Source organism: Filicampus tigris, chromosome 4 (genome assembly GCF_054856515.1).
Source record: "Filicampus tigris isolate MCC_2025a chromosome 4, RoL_Ftig_1.0, whole genome shotgun sequence".
Classification (NCBI taxonomy): Eukaryota; Metazoa; Chordata; class Actinopteri; order Syngnathiformes; family Syngnathidae; genus Filicampus; species Filicampus tigris.
In genome coordinates this window covers 10,254,265-10,277,953 of record NC_141220.1, presented here as the reverse complement: position 1 = coordinate 10,277,953, position 23,689 = coordinate 10,254,265, and the positions used below count along the sequence as shown (strand labels likewise).

Sequence of the window (23,689 nt, the reverse complement as noted above, 5' to 3'; positions counted from 1 at the left end):
CATGTAGGGAGGTGTCAGGTTAATGTGACAATAAAAATGTAATATAAAGAAAACGTTTTTTTTTTTTAAAGCCAACGATGAATCAAAGTTTTAACTATCTGCAAAAACAAACAGATGTAAGGTTTTCATAATTACACTCTGATAAAGTTGGAAAACTGATATTCAATATTCCAATAATGAAAACCTAACAATTTGGTGCAGAGGAACTGCTTGTAGATAAATAGATTGAAAGTAGGATCTCTTTACCTTTTATACAAGTTTAAAAAAATAAAATAAACATAAGCATTTGACTACTAAGTCAACCCAAACATTTTTTTTTCAAGAATATGTTCTATGCAGGCCCTCTAGTTGAAAGAATGCATTCTGATAAATATTGTGCTTGTGGAATAGGAGTTAAGCAGCAAAATCCACCCATTTTTAGTCATCTAGAGGGACGGCCATTTTGTCACTTCTGTCGACTGAAAATTACAGTTGCTCACTGTGATGTAATTTTTAGTCGACATAAGTGATAACATGGCCGCCCCCTGAGATGGCTAAAAATGGGTGGATTTTGCTTTTTAACTCATATGTCACAAACGCAAAATTAATCAAAATGCCACGTTTCAACTAGTGGGCCTGCATAGAACATATCCTTGAAAAAACAAAAAAGTTTGGGTTGATTTCTCGTTTAAAAACCCTCAAGAGTTCATCTTCACTTAGAAGCTTGCCAATAGCAAATGCTTACGATGAAACCAAAAGCGACAGCTTGATTGATTTAGCACAAACAGACAACAAGAGATCATACTCAGTTTTCACACAGCTTTCTGACATTCACTTTATTGTTAAAACTTTTGGTATGCATCAGCTGCTTATAATTTTTTTTTTTTTACCTTAAATTAGAAGCAAACATATACAGCATCATCTTCAAAAACCATGCAGCAGTGTAAACATGAAAGTTTACCGATAAATCATACAATTACATACTGGCAAAGGCCGTCGAAAATAGATCAGAGAAGTACTTAAACCAGAAAAAGAAAAAGACAAATATGCATGTCTACCTCTGTTCGTTGTGCGTTGCTAAAAATAAATTAAATAAAATATACTGACTACATATACACAATAGAAAAGCACTCTATGCAAGACCACCGCTCCATATAGGTGTGTTTCATGATGGACTGGAAAGTAGATGTCCAAACCCCATTTTCTGTTGCATGGCTGATAAAGAGTTGCAACTATACACACTAATGATGTCACAACTTCAAAATGGACTAATAAAACATTGAATTTATTGTGACGTGACAAAATCACTTCAATCGTGGAGTGTACAACAATTAGCTCGTTAATGAACAATTGTGGCCATACACTTTGAATGCGCGAGGGACGTCGTCCCTGATACGGCTCGTCGCGGCCGCATCGTACTGCATCTCAACTACCGCTGCACATGTACATGCTGGAAATAAAAGCACTTACTACACCAAGTTAGCAAACCCTGAGGATGAATACAAGACAAACTTTTGTCGCTACATCATACATTAACACGCAACAACTTAATAGCATGTGCATGATTCGGAAAGGCATAGTGGGGCCACCACTGATGGAAACAGCTCTCAGTCTTCAACAATCAAACTCGATCGCTGGCCCAAACCTGATCATGAGTTTTTAAAATGCTTGACAATCAGCACGATATTAAATCTCTACAAGTGACGTTTGACAAGTCGGGGGTCGTGTGCAATTACGCAACTGCAACACTTGAAATGAAAGCCCTAAAAGTAATCAAACAATGGGACAAAGCAGCAGCAAAAGATCTCACACCACATTGCAAATTAAAATCGTAAATATTGGATTTTGCTCAGTGCTTGAGATGACGGAAGATAAAAGTGATGCTAGATCTGCTCTCGTCTCCCTTTTTGCCCTTTTTACACAAGCGGTTCATCACTAAGGCACTGGTGCGTACAGTCCTGTAAATAGAAATGTTGATCTGCGCACTAGCTTTAGCAAACGCCACTAGAATCCCCAATTTTTCATATGCTTACAGTCCACATAAACACCTCACAAATAAAATGAAAGCAAGGTTTGTAAATGCATCCAAATCAACCGTTTGTTACTGTAACATCACCTAAAAATACCCCAAGTCTATATTTGATTCTGTACAGCTTCAGGAAGAATACACGTCGTATGATCGACCAGAGAAAAGCCGTCACTTGGAATCTTTGTACCCAAGCTGGAAGAGGTCAAGTATGTCCAACATGGCCTGTCTGATGTTGCTACCAAACCGGTGAGAGTCCTGTCCAGAACAAACAAATTGGAACATTCAAACAAATACAAATACAACTCAAAAGGGTCACCATAGTAAAATGCAGGCGAGCGTACAGTTTCTGGGCTGGAGTGTTTGCTGGAAATGTGGAAGTTGATCAGGTTTTCTCCAACGATGATGTAAGACACACCATAACCGTCATCAGCCACCTTAGACGAAGGAAGAAAAAAAGACAAGTGCGATTTATCCCAATCCGTGGAATAAAATGCCATATTCTACAACAATCGGTGTTCCGTAGATTCCATTGAACTGTGTGGGAACCTACCGGTCCAAAGCCGCCTCCTGATGACACATACTCGGGGTGTCTGACGAGGTCAAACAGCTCCACCTGCTGCAGCGGCGTCTGGCTGGTGGACAGCCTCCACGGCTCGGACAGCACCTAAAACCAAAAGACCTCAAAATGATCATACAGCTCTGGAACAAAGTAAGAAAACACAATCTTATTTGTAAGGCTACTTATTAACAGAGACCACTTTAAACATACACAGTAATCCCTCGCCACTTCGCGGTTCGAGTTTCGCGGGCTCCCGAAAAGTATTCATCAAAAAACAAAAATGAAAAATACAACCATATTGCCGAAAGACACATTGATTCAAGAGATGAGTTGACTCTGAGGTTTTGTGCATACCGGCGGGCACTCATAAAAGGCGCGTGCGTGATATTTGTATTTTTTATTCTGGGGTAATTTCTTAGAATATCACCCGAATGGTTCGCTTTTTTTTTCTTTTTTAATGTACCATTTACTTGTCATCTTTTCAAAATAAACATTTAAAAAAAAGAAATCTGTTTTTTTGTACCGAAAATATACCGAAGCGAAGTTTCCAAAAAAAACGTACCGAACCAAAATGTGATTTAGCATACAGTTACACCCCTAATAAAAATTAAAACTTTAGCGTAGTTATTAGCGAACGTTCCGCCACAATGTCGGGGGTTCACAACGGTGTAACAGAGGCGTAAATCCCCCAAAACAAAACTTTCAAATAAATATAAAGTAATAATAATAAAAATAGTATTAAATCATCCTCTACTTTGCGGTTTTTCACCTATCGCAAGGGGCTCCGGTCCCCATTAACCGCGATAATCGAGGGATTACTTTATTTGTCAATAGTTACTTCAAAATTATGTTTTAATGCTAAGAAAGATTTTATGATCCGGACAGTTTGAACCTGGGATTTAATTTTGAATTTCAGGTCAACAAGTATCTTCAAACGGATGTGTTTAGATTTTAGAGGTTTTGCTGTACTTTTTTAGCATTTATGTCACATCTCGATATAATTAGAGTTAAACGTGCAATTTAAAACCTTTTTTTTTTTGTTACAACTGTCATTATGACCTGACAGTAGGACAATAAATCCCCCTCCATCGCAGGTTTCGGGTTCACAGACCGTTATTTCGCCGTTTTTTTTTTTTTTCCAGATACAGTCACTAACCCTTGTGTTGTCCTAAATATAGTCTATTTGGGGGTGTATTCTATAACCGAGCAGTAGATGGCGGCACACAACCTATTGTAAGTCAGTAAAATTTCAGAGATGAAGAACACAGAAATACGGTCTAATCCCGAAGTCATTTGCACAAAGCTACAGAAAGCAATGGCAGGAGGTTCATTTTGTACATCATTGTGAGATGTTAAGTTCAGTTTGTTTGGAAAAAACGGGTTTGTTGACAGTACTGTAAACAGCTCATACCTCCTTGAGGAACGGCGAGTCTTCTCCCAGGTACTTGGAAACCACGTAAAGACAGAAGAGGTGGCGATCAATGCCCATGCCAGTCATAGCCAGGCGGTACATGTTTTGGTGCTTCTCTGATGCAAGTTTGAGCAACTTCAGACGTTGTTCTCTCTGAGAGAGAAGAGAAGAAGTGTTGGTCCGCATTAGCGTAAGGTAATACACAATAGGAGAAGCAACTGCAAAGAAAGGTGTTTCTTACAGTCTCGTCTCTGATCATGGAATGGACAAAAGTGCACGTTTCCGTGGTGCAGGACCGGACAGTTTCGGTTCGACCCTCACGGAACAAACGGGTCATGGAGGCTTCATAGGTCAAGCAGAACTTGCCCTTGTCCTGTTTGGTGATAGGACATTCATACTGTCATCCTTTTTTATTCATTTATTTTTAATGTCACTGATTATTAATAACAGCATATTGTGGTTTGAAATTGTGACTGCCCTCTGCTGGAATTCTAAGCATCAGTTAACAGAAAATTCTGCATCTTCAGATGCTATAAGTGAAGCTCTTACGATATGTGTAAAAGAAAATGAACATCATTATGCATCAGTCACAAAGGAAAAAAATGAAATAAAGTCAGAATTGGGACATCGTACTTTTGTTGAAATTGATAATCACAAAAATAGTGTGATTTTACAAAACCAACTAATGATATTGACTTTTTTTTTATTAAATATACACATGCTGAAGCACTGCATATCAGACAAGCAGATCATGCTGCTTTGTGATGAGGAATGTAAAAAAAATTCAGTAACACTTGAGCTGGCAATCAATTGTGTGGGATTTATGATTTTCACCTACTAAATTTAGAACTTAGGTCGTGTTATATTCTAATATCATGACTGGCAGAACTTCAACTTTTTACTGCAATGTTAATCTGTTTTCTCATGACTATTCTGTTACTCAGATCTTGTTTTCTTTTCAGTGACAATCTCATTTACATTTCCAAAATACTCAAATGTTTGATTGATTACTATGATTAATGTAGAAGACGTGGATGGATATTGATATTTTGGGAAAAAAACAAATATCAGAGCTGAAATACAGGACAAAATGTATAAAAATTCCCACAAAGGTCATTAATTGGTAGTGTGCTATTATTGTACCATACTATTTTAGTGGTTGGCCAGGGAGCTGAAAGTACAAACCCTGTAATGAGCCAACTGCAGGGCAATCTGGATAAAGGCATCAGGACTGGTGCGGCACTTCTTGATGAGACCCTTGCCGAAATCGTTGAAGGGGAAAATGTGGCTGTCCACATCATCTGCAAGAGTCCTGGCAACTGTCAGTGAATAGTCGATGATCCCTTGGCACTAAAAGAAATGCAAAGGTGACATGCTTGGCTTAGCATATGTACACTGTTGACAACATATTTAGTACACTTTTCAATTAACATAACATTAATGTAAGTTGCTTATGCTCTTTGCATCCAGCTAAGACTAGTGCAAGTACTTAGTGCAACCAGCAGGGGGAGCCAAGTCCTGTGGTAATGCACATCTAAACTATAGCTTCTCTTACCTCATTGGTGATGTCCCACTGCAGTCTCTGGGGAGCAGGCAGGTTGGGATGGGGCTCCCCACAGCAGTGCCCATCTTCAGTATAGCCAAGCTTAAATGGGTCCATGGAAAGCACATGCTGTAAAACAACATATTTCAAGTCAAGCGATACTATTCTTTCAATGGGTTGGTGTTTTGAAACACAACAGCTCGACAAGAATATCATCAAAAGGACAATTACACACCTCCCAGAGATGACCAATGATTGGAGCATCAGCCCAGGAGTGCTCAGCATTCAGACCCATGGTGCCATTCTTAAAAACTATCAGGTTAAATGATTTATCAAACCACCTAATTAAAAAGGGGAAACACCATCAGTGTATTCAACAGGTTTGTAATGCAACCAGGGTGTTTTTTTTGGGTGCATCTTTCCAACCTGTCGTAGCACTTTCCATGGAGCAGAGACTTTGCATAACTATCCAGAGACTTGACTGGGCTGCTTTCGTCAAAGCGCTGCTCTGTTTCGTCCAGGGTGACGAAGAAGGCCGCCTTCTCAATGGCATCCAGAGACTGCTTGTTCTTGCCACGGCTGAAGTAGGTGTCACGGCCCTTTGCCCATGGCGTCCTGCACAGAGATAATGAGTGTCAAGCAAAACATAAGTAAACATGTATTCAATTTGTTATTTCTTTGCACAAAGTACAAAGAAAATAATTCTTCATTAGGTTTTTCACAAATACAGTGGAAAAAGTGGTTGGCCCCTTCCTGACTTCTTGTTTTGTTTTTTTATTTTGTTTGTCATATTTAAATGTTTTCCAACATCAAACAAATTTAAATATTAGTCAAAGACAACACAAGCAAACACAAAATGCAGTTTTTAAAGGAAAAATCCAAACGTGCATGGGTGTGAAAAACTGGTTGTGCAACTTGTGCCCCACACTTTTTACCCCCATTAAAACAGAACTGTGGTTTATAAAAGCTGAATTCAATTTCTCTAGCCACACCCAAGCCTGTTACTGCCACATCTGTTCTCAATTAAGAAATAATGTAAAAAGGACCACCCATGCTTTCATCGGTCAATCTCGTGCAGGGAATGTTTAAAATTATAGTTGGAGCGGCCGATGGGCGATTACTATTTGGTCCGGCCAGACAAAATGGCGGATAAACGGACGGCGGTAGGGTACCCCGGCTGTAGGCGGAAGGATTGATGGACCGCAAATTTTTAGTAAAATGCCCAGCTCTGAATAATTCTCTTTGGTGCATACCTGCTGTACGCATTTCCGTCTCTCTTCCGCAAAACGGGCATCCGTCAATAATGGACTGTGAGGTTCGTTCGGACTTGACCAGGTTAGTTATAATTACACAGATGGATTACTAACCACTCATATCCGTCTATGCGTCGCCCATCCTTTTTTTTTTTTTTTTTAAGTTGCCCGTCTATCGTCAGCTAAACGGGTGTCCATCGTGGATGGATATACGGACCGGTCTGTCGGTCAGACAGAATGCCCACCTCCGCTCATAAATGGTGAACGCAATTGACTGATGCTGCCATGCACGCACCTGTCCCCTGCAGTAAGTGCAGCAAGTCTCTCCTCTCCTGGCGCGGGCTCAGACTTGTCAGCCAGGATCCTCTCCATCTGCTGTTCGATCTCCCGTGGCAACAGAAGCCGTCCATCATAAAACATCCAGACCTTGAAGAAGCGCCCTTTGTGGTACACGGCTATGTGTTTGCTCTCATTGGTGTGCTGAAGGATATCTAGAGGAGAAGCACCACTGGTAAGTTGCAGAAGGGTAAACGGTCGCGGAGGAACAGCGGTGCTGTTTGGCTGTTTGCTTGTGTACTCTATACAGCCTCACTGAAACTAATTAGATCTGCAGTGCATACAGAGAGTATTCAGACCATCTTTATCACCTTTGTTGTTGTTTGTACAATTTGATTGGAGACCACCCGTTTTAAATTAATTTGACTGAATATGGTTTAGAAATTTGCATACCAGTCTATTTGAGGGCCTCGCAGCTGAGAACGCATTTTAAAGCAAAAATCTAGCCCCGGTGTTGAAGGAGCATCCTGGAAGCTCATTCAGGATTGCAGCAAGGCACAGATCAGAACAAGGCTACAAATTATATGCTGCACTTCTGATCCACAATTCAAGAGGAAGTCAACCCAAACATTTTTTTCAAGAATATGATCCCTGCAAGCCCACTAGTTGAAACATGGCATTCAGATTAATTTTGCGTTTGTGGAATATGAGTTAAGCAGTAAAATCCAACCGTTTTTAGCCATCCCAGGGGGGCGGCCATTTTGTCAATTTTGTCGAGCGAAAATGACATCACAACTGCTCAGGGCTCAGGTAACGACCAATCACGGCTGACCTGTTTTCTGAAGCTGAGCCATGATTGGTTGTTACCTGAGCCCTGAGCAGTTGTGATGTCATTTTCGGTCAACCGAAGTGACCAAATGGCCGCCCCCAGAGACGGCTACAAATGGATGGATTCATACTTATTCCAAAAATACAATATTTATCATAATGCCTTGTTTCAACTAGTGGATTTGCATAGAACATATCCATGACAAAAATATGTTTGGGGTGATTTCGCCTTTAAAAAGGAAGAAGCTCAGAACCTTTAAATCCGAGTTACTTTTTCGGGTTAGGATCAGAATACTTTCTGAATGCACTTCACAGTAAATATGATCTTACGGAAAGACAGCTGTTCACGTTTAGATGCATCATTTACTGCGATCATTCAAAACATACATGTAGCTCTTGTGAAACGACGATGTAAAACAGTCAGTGAGATAATCTAATGGGAAACGGAAGGGAGTACCTGAGTGAAAAAGGATGTTTGAAATGGAGGACGTGCAGGAAGGAGGATGTAATGTGGAAGAGTTTGATGCAAAGCTTGTGTGAACAGTACCGTGCAGCATCAAGACAAACCAGTTTGGTATGTTCAATGCAAACTAAATGATCATATTGTCTTTCTGATGCGTGTAGTGTTCAAACAACCACTGACCTTGTTACAGGCATAGACCCCGAAACACCAGTACTACACATGCATATAGTAAGTCTGCTCTTCTTTCTCATCTCCAATAAAACTGCTTATTGTGACGACTACTGGGAACATGTAATTGTACAATAAATGTGTTTTACAAATCATTGACTCCTATATTCTTTTCTGAAATGTACCTAAAACCCGTATCTCACTGAGTGGTGCAGGTTTGCGAGTATGTGCGCAAGTAGAGAATGTTGTTTTTCTCATCAGGGTTTGTTTAAGGTCGCAAAGATGTTCGCCAGCACTTTTAACGATTGGAAACAGCTCTTCTTGGAAATTTTGAACATCTTCAAAACCCTGACGAAAAATCGGGCCATGAGCAAATACTCACCAACCCTTGCCGCTCAGTGAGATACGGGCTTAATCTATTTATTGATGCTTGACCATTAAAAGCATTAAATCCTGTCATTCATTCAAAGTTGAACAGGTGAGTCAATTAAACTGTTTCTTGTGCATTTCAGTTTATTTAGAAATATTTCAAATTAGAAAACGTCAGCACCTCAGGTAGCCGAACATACAGGCAATTTCAGGTTATGCGTGCCAAGGAGATGGGTGTAAATACAACTGTTTTTAGTTTGAAAAATAGCTTGGATATTAGAAAAAATGTATTAGATGCATGCATTAGACATCAATGTTAAAAGCATATCACAAACCCGAATTCCAATAAAATTTGGACATGTGTCAAATGTACATGAAAACAGATTATAATTATTTGCAAATCCTTTTCAACTTAAAATTTACTTAAATTGAATACACTAGATAGTTAATGTTCAAACTGATTTTTTTGGAAGTGAGGGGCACAATTCACTCATTCTGAATTTGATGTCTGCACCAGATTAGAAAAAAAAGATGGGGCGTGTTTAGCAGTGTGTTAGATCTGGACTGCTGGCAGGCCAATCTAGTGCTCACTCTTTTACTATGAAGCCACATTGTTGCTGTAACACGTGCAGAACATGGCTTGGCATTGTCTTGCTGAGGAACGTGCATGAGAGAGACACTGCTTGGATGGCACCATACGTTGCTCCAAATCCCGTATGTACCTTTCGGCATTAATGGTGCCTTCACAGATGTTACCCATGCCATGGGCACTAACACACCCACATACCATCACAGAGGTTGACTTTTGAACTTTGCGCTATAACAATCCAGACGCTCGGTGCTTTTCCTTTCTGGCTCAGAGGACACAATGTCCAATGTTTAATCTGAAGTGTGAACTTGTCAGACCACAGCACACCTTTCCACTTTACATCAGGCCATGCGGCTAACAATGTTAACTGACTGTGGTTTTCTGAAGTGTTCTTGAGCCCACACGGCAATATCCTTTATAAAATCATGCCGGTGTTTAGTCCAGTGCCGCCTTAGTGATCGAAGGTCAGCGGAATTCCAATTTGGTTTGCAGCTACCGTGCAAAGATTTCTCCAGATTCTCTGAATCTTTTGATATTATGGACCGTAAATGATCCTTAAATCCATTGCAACTGTAGATTGAGAAATGTATTTAAACTGTTGGACTATTTGCTCATGCAGTGGTTTACAAAGTGATGAACCTCACCCCATCTTCGCTTGTGAACAACTCAGCCTTTCGGGGATGCACCTTTTATATATCATCAAATTCAAATTGAGGATTTAAAAATAAAACAACAACAAAAAAAACTGAAAACGACATTCATCAGGTTGAACATTTAACATCCTGTATTTGCAGTGTATTCCATTGAATATGGGTTGAAAAGAATTTGCAAATAATTCTATTCTGTTTTTATTTACGTTACACAACATCCCAAATTCACTGGAACTGGAGTTTCTATGATTATGATAAAGATCTACTCCATCTTATCATCTCATTTGTGCCCACTCAGATGTCAATCACTGTCCTGAGATAAAAAGTGCTCCCTATTGAATATACACTCCCCAGCGACCTTATTAGATTGACCTATTCCACTTCTTTTTAATGCAAATACCTCATGATCAGCCAATCAACCTGCAGTAACTCAATATATTTGGGCACATGGACAAACTGCTGAGGTTCAAATGAGTCTTCAGCATGGGGATTTGAAGTTACTTTAAACGCAACATTGTGGAATAGGTACCACAAACTTCAGGCACTGCTAATCCATCCTCTGTTCAAAGGCCACATTTCACTCCACCACTGTAGTTGCCTCCAATTGTGACGGGCGGCAGTTAAGTTTCCCACTTCAAAAACCCAGGCAACACCACATTGAACACATCAAACAAGATGAGACATCCATGGAGTACAAAGGGGTCTCCATTTTTTGGGCCATTTAAGACACATTTTATTCTAGAGGAGAGTGAGTGCTGCAAGAAAGTGAGGCTGTGGCGATGAAATATTTAACACTGTATCGTTCAAAGCTAAAGCAAAATAACAGGTTAACTAACTGTTAGCGTTTTTTGTTACGCGTCATCAACCGTTACAATGACACGCTGATAACGAAGATGACAATATAGATAAGAAACCAGCAGAGGTTTATGTCACCCCATAATATATAGTACCTCATAATACCCAGTTTTGTCACTGGAAAGCGTCAATTATGAGTAGAACCATATCGAGCAGAGTAGGTGCCATACAGTGGGAAATGGGCAATAATTATCTTTCTCTATTGGTCAGAGAAAAACCTATGTGCATTAAAGGACTGGTAAGACTGATTAGAGGTGACAAAAAGACAGTGCCGGTAAGTCACTAACTGAAATATGCAAAAGCGCATGCCTGAACACACGCAACACATTAATACCTGAAGAAGAAGCGCAACAGTGGAAGAAGAAACAACCAGAGAACAGCCCTGTCAGCTAAGAACAGGAAACTGAGGTTGCAGTATAACGTGGCTCGGTGCTGCATCACATCAATAGTTTTGTCTCATGATAGTGGTGTGACGCAGTCATTATGTAGCCTCAGTTTGGGCTTCATTTTGTACCAAGTGAGTATTATTTCAAGGCCACAGTCTACTTCCTTTATAACCCACCACGAAAAAAAACTGCACTAAAATGGCTTCCAGATTTAACACATTTAAATCCAATAGAGCACAGCTCCTTTGGGATGTAGCTGTCGCGGCCCAGCCGCCTAATTGGCAACAACTGTGACATGCCATTCAACATGAGCCAAAATACACCACCTAATGGATTTCATAACATCAGAAATTAATCTGTTTCCAAATGCAGAGTCCAAGTAGGTATACGCAATAAATAACTAATTAAGTGGCTGTAAATGTCCAATTTAGCAATTAGTGCTTGAATATAATAATTGTCATTCATCACAGTTCTCATGCCAGGTCAAGATAGTTGGTCTTGCAGATCTCACCCACCATTTTTTACAAAGAACTTCGCCTTCAGCCACATGCACATTATTCACCATCTACTGGGTCAGAATTTTTCCACAGACAGACAAAATTTCCCAAGGAGAATAACAGTCAAGAGTAGCGTGGAGTAGGCAACACTGCAAACTCTACCTGTGTCTACACCTGGGACACGACTGGTGTTGAACATACGCTCGTATTGGGCGGAACACATGGGAATAGTGTTTAGGAGCATGAGCTGAAAAGCAAGAGGGGAGAGTCAAACAAATCGAGATGACATTCTAAATCACCATAATCCAGATAGAGCAGCAGACACACACCTACAGGGACAGAAGCATGGATGAGATGGAGAGGAAATGATGAGGATTGGTTTGATAGGCAGCAGGAGGAACCTCAGAAGGCTGCCAGGGGAGAGGATTTAAACAGAAACCAGTGACCAACCCTTTCAATGCCAACAGCAAAGCTCTGATATCGCCAATGAGACTACTTTTCAGAAATACATCACCTATGACTTGCATTCATTTTAGAAGTAACATCTATGACAGCCAATCGGAGATTGGATTGTTTCAAGGCTTTGCTGTTGGGAAAGAATCAAGGAGGCAAGGGGTTTCCAATGGCTGCTGCCATGGGTCACAGGGAAGGGGGATGGTTCAGAGGGTACAGCACAAGTCCCCTCATCTTACCTGTCTCCAAACCAGGGAGGCGGGTAGTGTTAAACATCCGCTCCCACTGAGCCGAACACAGAGGAACCTTGTTTGCCAGCAAGTATATCTAACGCAGCATCCGACACAGCGAAAGGACAAGACAGTAAAACAGAGACAACTGAATGTGAGTGTTTAACATTGCAAGCCCATGCATGGGGATTTGTACAAATTTATACAGAAAGTGAGTCTTTGCAGCTGAGGCCAGTGTGAGTTGACGCAATATACTGTAGAAAATGTGCCAGGATTACGTTGGGATACTAGAAATTTGCATGTCGGCATCATGCGGGTTGGGTGGGGAAAAAAAGGAAAGGAAGGAGTGAAGGTAAAGCTGGCAATACATCTGGCCAACAGGGAATTCATTACGATTCACTCATTCAACTGCGCTCTGAAGAAACAGAAGGGCAAGTTAAAAATACAAGAATAGTCTCACTTTGCCAGTCATCAGGACAGAATCTCCATTCATTTAACCAAGCAACAACTGTGAGCCAGTAAAACACCCCACAAGCAGTGAGTTCGAAATTTACAGTTACAAGTGTTGAGCACTCTGAACATGGACAAAAAAACCTGCCATATAATTGATTTGACTAATGAATCATTTAGAGAACAAAGCATTTGTACTGCACTGACAAGTAATGGGGTAAGAATGCGAGAACTCTTAAAACGTTGCTCCATACTCACTGGCTTGATTTGGGCTCGGTCAAGCATCCTCCTGTACAGCATAATGGCATGAATGGCATTACCTGCTCTGGCAGCCTGAATCGCGGTGGGGAACACATAAAGGAAGTCCTGGGGACAGAAGAGGAATCATACACTTGGTATAAGATGTGCCAACGTAATTAAAATGAAGAGAGGGAATCAAATCATGTTACTGTTGACACCTTGTATTAATGACGGAAAAGTTGGACCACTGTGCAGGTTCCCAAATGATCAATGGCTTAAAGTGGAAGTCAACCCAAGCATACTTTTTTTCTCCAGAATACGTTCTATGCAGACCCATGAGTTGAAATACGGCATTCTGATTAATATTGCGTTTGTGGAATATAATTTAAGCAGCAAAATGCATCCACTTTTAGCCACCTCAGGGAGCGGCCATTTTGTCACTTCTGTCGACTGAAGATGACATTGAAGTTGCTCAGGGCTCAGATAAGGATTGGAATGCCCTACCCGCGGATATTAGAGGCACTACCTCAGTAGAAATGCTTAAAACACGACTTAAGACTTATTTGTACGATTCTGCATTTAGTTGAACTGTTTGTTTTGGCCTCTTTACTGCCGCTTCTATTCTTTTCCTGCCCCTTTTCCCCAGGCTTGGGAATTAGGTGATGACGACCGAAATGGAGGTTGCTGTTTTGATCCAACAGCAACCGACTGCTACAAGATCGGAGGCTGATCACATCCTCGGAGGCGCTGCTATGGAGATTTCTACATTGACCAGTGGGCCCCTGCTCACTTCACCAATGTCATCTTGAGGCAGCACTTTATTTGATTAACTTTCACATCACTTTAACAAATTATTAATATTATTACTGTACAATCAATTTACTGTGTGAGAGTTCCTACCATGGCATAGTAGTTGCTGTTCACCATGATGGGCCCTCGACCCCTAAGGTAAATATACTCTTCCCACCAGTCACTGACCTGTGATGATGCATGAGGAGAATGGCAAAGACAAATGTGAAGTAATAACATGAGAAAACATTCTATCAATAACAATTTGAAGGGGTAAAATAATCATTTATAACTCACGTAATTGGAGGCCCACCATGACTTCAGTTTGAGGTACCACTGCAGTCTGGGACCCAGATTCATCTCAAACTCCCTAGCCAGTCCCTTCATTCGTTTAAACTGTTCATCATCCATTAGTGGGCGGACTGACTCGAGGTACTAAGCATTAAAACCACACGTAAGGGAAAGGCACTGGTTAAAAGAAGTAGAGCTACAATGTTAATTCATTGCTAAGGTAAGGCTGATGATGACATAGCCTATGCATGAGCATACATATTACATTAATTGTTCAGCTAAGGCTACAATAGCTAAATCAGAAGGAAAGATCTTTGTCAAGCCAAGTAGACAACAACCCTTTTCCTGAGACAGAACATACCCTTCTGCAGGTATCCTTAACAGGTGGAACAGGCAGCCGTGGCAAGGAGTTCTGGAAACTATAGAGCATCGGTTTCCTTCCAGAGAACACCTTAACTAACAACTGGAAAACAAAAGCTGTATTACTCATTTGAATGTGTTGGCTTCAGATAGAACTGACACCAAAACTGTCATCTTGTTAAATAGATGACGTACAAATCAGGTTTAACTGGCACTGCAAATTAATCATTTAAGTAGAATAAACATAATAAACCCTTAATGATCATGGGAAGTAATGGCAAATCGGGCTAAAGTAGGTGACCGTTTTGAACAATCAGAAGTAAAAACAATGTAAAACATTGACAAATTCCTACATGTGTCGATTGTTGAGTATATGGAGAGCACTCAGACAAAAATATTACAACAATGCTTGTGTCTCACCATCCACAATCGAGTTGACCAGGATACTGAGCCATGGCGTGCATACATCCAGCCATGCCATGACAACAGACACTTGAGGACATTCCTCATGATCATGATTATGGTCACCCATAGACCTGTGCCCACCAATACCCCACCAACAATCTTCTGACTGTCTGTAGACATATATTTACTGCACAGAGGGGGAAAAAAAAGAAAAATAGAAGTTATAAAAAAAGAAGAACTTATACATCATTAACAAATTAAGTAAGCAGGGTGTAACATAAATATTTCCAAATACAGTAAATACAGTTCTTGTTTAGAACAATGTTTCTCAACTTTTATTGAACGATGGCACATATTTCACCTCGGAAAATTGTTCACATCACACCACTTCGCAAAACTGGATATACAGTATACGTTAATTATGTACTTTTACGTGTAGTGGAAGAACATTGAATTGTTTTGCCTGTTGCTTTATGTGCTTGGCATACAAATTAACAAAAAATATATTAGAAAATAATATTTTTTTGTCCAAATAATTGACATTGGATCATTTCCTCCGACACACCTGATGATCTCTCACAGCACACTACTGTGCCACGACACACTGGCTGAGAACCACTGGTGTAGAAGATATCTTAATTTGAGTCACCACTAAGCCAAGCACAGCACTAATAAACACACACACACATATAAAATCTGACATGTTCCGTCCTGTTATTGATTTGCATGCAGTCAGAATGGTGCTCACCTAATAGGCATGTGTTGTCCCAGTTTGGCAATCAAGCCAAGAGATGGATCCAGCTGTTTGTATTTATTGTACGACATGTAAGACACGACCACAACCATGAAGCCAGCAGGGCTACCTGGGTACACACCAGTCATAACTCCATTCTGTGAAAGGTTAAATGGGACAAAGAAGGTCATGGAAACAAATATTGACACTGATTTATAGTCAAAGTAGGATAGCTGATTATGAAGACAATGTTATCACTTTATTGTGTTTGAGTGGTAGGTGTGTAAAGAGCCAAGTAGTACAAAGGTATAACACAAAGAAATAACAGGCATCGTATGTGTGAGTGAGCGATCTAATAGAAGCAGATTAATATAGACCAATCGACGCAATTATAAAGGACAATATTGTCAAACCTCAAGATCAAGCTATCAGGGAGTAATTTATTGCCAAAGCAAAAGACAACTCTACAGCAAGTTAGTAAATAGGTTGCATCAGTTCGGTAAGTGCATTTGAGACGGCCCCATTTGATTCAATCATGCAAACAGAGTGCCTTTCACCTTGAAGCGAATGAATCTTTTCTTCCACGAGTGAAGACCAGAGAGGTAGATTTGGCGCAAAGCCTCATGGCACAGCTGCAGGTCGATGCCATCTGGGGTGACAGTGAACTGAAAGGCCACTGCCTGGTGAGCTTCTGCCATGGTGGCTGCTTCTGTGCAAAGTTACTGAAGGAAGCACACAGAGAAAAAGAATGCCCTCATTAGGCATCATGAAGAAAACACTGGTGCATACCGTGCACATTTTATTTGCACCTTTTAATAGACAATCATTGAAGTGGAAGGCATTGTGATAAAAAAAAAGGACGTGTTGCACGATAGAAGTTGTTCTGCTCATGTTTAGCACCTTTGAAGTGACAGATGTGTCATGGGTTGTTGTTAACACTGTTTAGTTATTGATAGGACCTTTATGGCCGTTGCCTCTTTGAAAGTGACCGAACCTTTGAAAGTAGCAAGCATACCTGAATAAGGCAGGGGCACAACAAAATTAGGAAGAAGCCTCCATAATGTAATTCAGGGATTGCATGGTTGCTGCTTGTGCTGTATGCTTATGTGTCGTCACTGGCTCATGTAGTCTCTTCAGAATTCAATGACTGACTGATTATTGCATAAACTGTCTTTCATATTAATTAATGCTTCAATTGCCTTTGCCTCAGTATTCTATAATGTGTAACAGATATGATATTGTTTGTTGTAATGAAGATTCATTGCTGAAAAATATAATGGAAAGTACCTTGAAAAAAAAAATCACAACTCTTATCAGCCCTAATTGAAAAGGACACAAACCACAACTAAACCTGTGATCAATGAAGACACCATCAGTGTCAGAATGTAGACCATGGGTCTCAAACTTCTGGCCCATGGCCAATTGCAGCTGGCTGGATGATATTTTACGGCCCCCTACTCGACATTGTGTTTAATGTTAGTACAGTACAGTACATCTAGATAATTAGATGCATCGTGATGTCAACGTCAGCATTTAGCAGAGTAAGCTTTCAACACAAAGGTAAAAGTCTTACAAGGGCATCTGACTATCCTCTTACACACTGGCGGTAATCTTTTCACTGCATCATGAACCCCCAGACTATAGGCAACCACAAAACTTGTCAACTATATGCAAGTGTTGGTGAACTATGTTGGTGAGGCATGCATGTCGTGTGTGACATGCAGTGCACTCAAATGGGCATTAAAACGGTTAACCACATAGTCAGTAAAACCCAGCTCGTTGTTTCATCAATGCCTTTGTTTATTTGTGTTGGCCTCTCACGCCATGCTAGCAAGGGAAAGATATAAAATCTATTTGAATGGCTTTATATTAGCCAACAGGTTAACCAAAAATCATGGCAATTACACATTTACGGATATCGCATAATCAGTTAAAAATGTTCGAGTCAGCGTGCCCTGATCTGACCATGGGACCAGCTGATGATCAGCCCTACAGACAGAGCTTGCCAGGGAGGAGACCAGCCCACATTATGTTTAGATTTTGAAGACAGTATAAATGTGAGGGCTGCATGTTTGACCGTGCCCTTTTCTGCCCTCGCCCGTCTCGGGTGAGAGCATTTGCGGTAATGGACAAGCTGCCCAGATCTGATCATTGTAGGATTCTTGAACTTCAAAGATGGAAAAGAAAACAGATGAGCAAATTCAATCGACTTGTGTGAGTCTTTATTTACATTGGGTACCTTCTTGAAAGATAAAACGAACATGCATTGAGTAAGTAGTTGTTTTATAAATTGCTATTTGGGCTTATGCCCTAGAGACCTGCAAAACATTCCAACAAGATGAAATATGCAAATAAACAGGTTATTTTAGCACTAGCTAGCAGTTGATATGACGCAAGTGGATGGATTTGAAATTGGTCCAAAAGAACGTGGGTTCTGCCATTGGCCACAGCTAGGGATCCTGGAGCATGGAACGTAAAGACGGAAGCGCTTTAAAAGGATGAGGACGGAAGGGGTCGGAGGACGATTATTTTTATGAATAAGGACGAAAGGGGCGAGGATTGTAGGGTGCCCGGCTTGTGGACGGAGGACGGAAAAAAATTGTAAAGTGTCCATCTCTGTGTTTTAAGAGGCGTTTACCATAAGGATTTTCATGCTTTACAGGTAAAGCACAAAAAATGCATTTGAACAATCAATTTACGTCTGGACGTTTATAAGAGTTTATCACTATTGTGGAAGGCTCACGATGACACCAATGACAAAGGGAAAGTCCAGATCTCCAGGCTGAAGGACACGCCGTATGGGTATTTTCAATCCGCCAGGAAAGCAGCGTCTCCGCAGACCGCCCCTCCCCCTCCTGATCACATGATCCAGCCTCCACTGCAGAAACTGGGGGAAAGGTCGCTGAGCAGTGCCACTCGCTAGGATACAGCGGAAAACTGGAAACAGCACGAACAAACCCTCCCACGCATGTCCAAAAGCATGTATGCTGTGCTGCTTCCACTTTATAGAAAAATAATTTGAGCTAATTTGGCCATGCTTCTTAAAAGATTCCCCCCGGTGGTAATAAATCGAGGCAACCACCCCCACTGTCATCGTGCGTAACGTCGCTTACGTGCATTACAGATTTCACCGTCCCGTCATCAACTACTCACAATTAAAATGTGCCGTCACAACCAAAGTCCTCCAGAAGCACGAAATTCTATAAGCAAAGACGCACAACATACGTGTCTTGCATTAATAAAAGCTATGGGAGGCGCCACTAGAGCACGTGCTCCGTCAGAAACTGGGTCACTCGCTTGCACCCCGGTGTAAATAAACCATATTCTGTGTTTTCCATGCAATAATGCACTGCAGCCTTCTTGGTGATAAAGCTTTCAACTGCATCGTGTTTCTTACGTGTTGATACACAAGTCCAATCCACAACGCCACCGGGTTTTTTTTTACTTTATCGAGCAGGTGAAACCATAATATGAGTAATTCCTAGTTTTATGACTGTTTTGTTTGCATCACAGGCCACCGTGACGCATAACCTAACCCAATTCATTATTACCGAACGATAGCGTGCCCTGTATGCGTCCATGACAATGAATGACCTCTATTCGCACCATTGCCTGCATACATGTTGCGAGGACATCTTACCTAGTGATAGTGCCACCTGGACAATGGAACGCATGGTTCTAATCAACGACCGAAGAGTGTTTAAAAACGACTAACAACAAAAGGCCTCAAAACTTAATTTAACAACCTGTGGTAGAATGACGAGTTGCTTCTAAATTGAGTCAAACATTTCCTACTCTAACAAGCTTGAACATTTTTCCCTGACTCACGAAAGTTGGAGTCTTTCTCATACGCATAAAAGGGGCCACACGAGTCGCTCACTGCACCGTCAACTCAACTCACATATTCGAATGGACTGCACCGTAAACCATTTGGACCATGTTCCGTCACATTTATCTGAAAGCGTTTGTGTTGTCAAATCCGTCGCAGCCATATTTAGTGAACGCTCCGGTGAGTTAAATGAGACCACGAAAAGACGCAATTACACGGAGAGCTTTTACTCACCGAGCCTTTCTATGAATCCGAGAGTTGTGTGGAAGACTTTAGTGTCTGGACACAATGTGACACCGTTCGGCTGCTGAGAGTGCGGACCGCTAACGTTGCTACAAGCTATGTGAATGAGAGCTTGTGTACACCGCCTGCTTCTTTTGCGACGTCACGTTTGTTCCGAGTGGAACAGCGCCTTGTGGAGGACCGTCCCGGTATTGTAAGAGGTAAGTGAGGACACCAAAAGGTGACGTCAGGATTTTTGCTTGCTCGTAGTACTGTAAGCCTTTTTTCGACTGTACTCCACGTTCTTGTCAATCAAACACTAGCACGCAAATTCCAACCACTGTGCAGTGGATCAGGTAGGGGAGTTTCTAGACCGCCTAGGGCCCCCAGGCAGCCCCGGACTCTGGACCCCCAAATATGAATAGGTGCCATCATGTCTTGATCTCGAGATCCTCCTCATCACTTGATGTCAATATTGCTTGAAAAAATACACAGTAAAATCGAATCAAATAGCGTCTTACTTTGATTTGAAAAGTGTTGCTGTTGTTGTGATTGTTGTCCCAAAAACTTCAGCAAAGCATTTTGAGGAAGAAAAAGGGAAAAGGAAGAAGTATAATAAATATGTTTACTTAGCTTGATTTAGTACATTTGTGCCACAAACACATTTAAATAAAAAGTTTCAAAACAAAATAAAATCGCTACTGTTGGGACAAAAATATGATTATAGTCATTTACACTCAATATTTCAGAGCTGTGGAAATATTCATCAACAGCTGTTTACAGTAATAATTTAAAGATAACATTGAACTTATTTTTTCTTAGCCACAAATTCAATATTCAATATTAATATGTTTCTATTCCAAGCACAAGTTTGTAGGCCTACTTCCCGGTGGCTTCAAATGATACTTTACACTGATAAGTTACTTGAGTAACTTTTGCAACCTGGCTAAAAATAACATTTACCTGTCCTGTGTAAACACATTTAAACACAAACACACACACACAGTGTCTGGTAGGAGTTGTTCATTGAAATGGACCAATATAAAAATAATAAAATAATGGATTCATGAGTTATAAACCACCAATTGACGGTGATTCACTATACTGTATATTTTTTGGTGACATTTTTTGTTTGGTGTTTGCTGAGAGCTTTTTATAGTGTAAAATATGTGCAGAGACTAGCCAAAGGTTGGGAAAGACTAGCGTAAACTCGTAGTATTTGTTTTATTAATTGTTATTTACTGTTAGAATAATAGGTCAAATACTTGCAAAGATATGAACTAATCCAGAGGTGGCCCCATCCTACACATGGCCCTAAGCAAAATTTTATATTAAGGCCTTCTTGTAGCTCATTTCAAGGGGATTTTTCCCTACAGGGATTGTAATGAGTATAATACATTAAAAACAAATAATTACACCACATCTGTGGTCTGGGGTTAAGTTTCCAAGTCATAAAGGACTGAGTGTGATATGCAATATCATCTAGGTTTAGACAAACAGACTACAACAGCAAAAACAACAATCATCTGCAAGAACAAATAAAATCACTTGGATATACTGTATAAAAATAACCTAACTGTACAAAACAGAGCATTGAATTAAAATAAAAAACGAATACTTAAATCATGATGTAACTCAACTGAGGTGGACCGAAAGGTTAAACAAATATATATATATTAAGTGTAATAATTATGCCCTTAAAACTATGTAAAAAATGCAAAAACTTGAAAAAATATAAATAAATTCAAATAAACTTCCATAATCCAAACATTTAACTTTCTTTCAAACCCCGGAGGAAAATAAAACTTTCAGGCACTTTTGACTGTTAAAGGCTGTTGGGGGCCCCAAGGTGGTCATATGCGGGTGCTTACCTGGTTTATACCTTTGTTCAATTTTGCCTTGGTCACGCTAAATATAATTTAAAAAAAAATCCCATGCACTTTTGCAGTCCATCTATGATAAGTGACAAAACAACAATTTGAGGTAAACAAATACAATATATACACACATCAATAAATAAATATCAGATACTTGTACCTATGTTGGCAAAAGATGGGTGCATCTCAGTAATTTAGAATATCATAGAAAAGTTAATTTATTTCAGTATTTCAGTCCAAAAAGTAAAATCCATATTATGAACATTAAAAATAATCTTTGTGCAGTGTACAATATATGAGAGCTACTACATGTTTAACAAATTATCACTAGGGGGCGCAATACGTTAATGCTAATAAAGCAATAAATTCAAGACATGAGACATACATACAGCGTAATTGTATCATGCAAAGTTTATTCTTTTGTGTGAGGAAGCTCTTTCAATGTGGTTGCACACACATCGTCTTAGTAATGGTGATGTGTTCAGAATTATGCAATCAACTTGAAATTCATGTTAAATGTGAGTGAGCACACACTTGCCGCCAAATTAATGTGCCTCTGATTAACCCCAAATAAAGTTTAGATGTTTTTGATGCTCTAGTAATCTCTTCCCCTTGACAGCATTAGACTGTGCAACAAGAGGGAATAAAACGGTGCACCTCTTTTATGCTAAATATGTTAAGGGAACTCTTCTTGAATATTTGAATTAAAAATGTATGTGTTTATCTATCCATCCATCTTCCAAACTGCTTATCCTCACGAGGGTCGCAGGTGTGTTGGAGCCTCTCCCAGCCATCTTCTTGGGGGGGTACACCCTGAACTGGTTGCCAGCCAATCGCAGGGCACACATAAACAACCATTCACACTTATGGGGACACGTTCAATCTCATGTACAGCACTTTGGTACCGCTGAGATTGTTGTGAAAGTATTTTCTAAATAAAGCTGAATTTAGTTAAAGTTTAAGGTATACAGGTCGAAAAAAGTCACATCACATGTGGATGTGTGACTTTCTGCTTAATTACACTTAATAAACCAGTGAATTTTCTTAACATGATCTTTTATTCTTTTATTGTTTTTTATATTTATATTTTACGATACACTGTTTGTCAATTACAAACACGTTACAACAAATGTTAAGGGGCTGGAACTAAAGTGACCAGATCCAAACTCACCAGATGTGGCACAGGGAGTATGCTTGTAGGGGACAATGTGGAACGCAGCTGATGCTCGCGACGGACACCAAAAATGCATATGACGCAGCTTGTCAACTGTTCAGTAACATATAATATAATAAACTGTAACAAAATAACAATTATAGATCTACAAATAAAAACACATCACACAGAATTGCAGTTTAAATCATCTGCAGTTACAAAAATACAAAATCACAAACTGCTAGTAAAAAGGTAAATATCTGAGACATTAATATCAATAGGACAGGGGCGGAGCCAGACGTGGCTAATGGGTGGGCCTGGAAAAATCAGGGTGGGCCTAAACATTTCTCTCACTGAGCGCAATCCTCCTATCCCGACACATTGTATATTCAAATAAAATGACAAAATGAATAATATGAAGTTCAGATCCTCCTTAGACAACCACAATTATGCCATTCTTAATATTCAATACAATAAAAAACAATGAAACACATACTCAAAAATAATTTCATAATAATTTACAAAAAATGTAAAAGTATTTTTTTTCATGAATCTCACTGGGTGGACAGTCTGTCAATCTAGCTCCGCCCTTGCAATAGGAGCTCACAATAAAGGCTGAAATTAGTCAGTCTCATCATATCTTGAGGTAGATGCACTTTAACAATAGTCACACACAATAAAACCTTGTCAAATCTTAAGTGAACATGTAGAGCATGAAGTGCAGTAACAATTTACTACGGTAACAAAGACAATCCAAACAAAGACGGGCTACTACAAATACTGCAATTCAAATTAATTTCAA

General features: G+C 40.1%; 1 protein-coding gene across 2 annotated transcripts; it reads right to left on the bottom strand.

Annotated features, from left to right (window-relative positions):
* Positions 1–784: 784 nt before the first annotated feature.
* Positions 785–20,048, bottom strand: cpt1ab (carnitine palmitoyltransferase 1Ab (liver)). 2 transcript variants are annotated; one of them, XM_086027509.1, is made up of 19 exons: positions 19,870–20,048; positions 16,364–16,528; positions 15,822–15,964; positions 15,089–15,260; positions 14,670–14,771; positions 14,315–14,452; positions 14,129–14,206; positions 13,247–13,354; positions 12,548–12,635; positions 7,070–7,265; positions 5,948–6,136; positions 5,757–5,862; positions 5,534–5,650; positions 5,164–5,328; positions 4,220–4,351; positions 3,979–4,131; positions 2,559–2,672; positions 2,350–2,442; positions 785–2,263 (listed from the first exon to the last, which is right to left on the bottom strand). In XM_086027509.1, exons 2-19 carry the CDS (start codon positions 16,502–16,504, stop codon positions 2,177–2,179), a joined length of 2,322 nt encoding a protein of 773 aa, XP_085883635.1. In that variant the 5' UTR covers positions 16,505–16,528; positions 19,870–20,048; the 3' UTR covers positions 785–2,176. The 2 variants fall into 2 exon arrangements, with proteins under 2 accessions (XP_085883635.1, XP_085883636.1); XM_086027510.1 differs by lacking the exon at positions 12,548–12,635 and adding an exon at positions 12,018–12,102.
* Between the last annotated feature and the right edge of the window lie 3,641 nt (positions 20,049–23,689).

Excerpts from the sequence above, each read along its gene's own strand:
- cpt1ab (XM_086027509.1), bottom strand. The coding sequence starts at position 16,504 with ATGGCAGAAGCTCACCAGGCAGTGGCCTTTCAGTTCACTGTCACCCCA. Across the intron at positions 15,261-15,821 it reads GGACAACACATGCCTATTAG|TAAATATATGTCTACAGACA; the intron begins GTGAGCACCATT and ends CCCTCTGTGCAG. Across the intron at positions 5,329-5,533 it reads AGTGGGACATCACCAATGAG|TGCCAAGGGATCATCGACTA; the intron begins GTAAGAGAAGCT and ends CATTTCTTTTAG.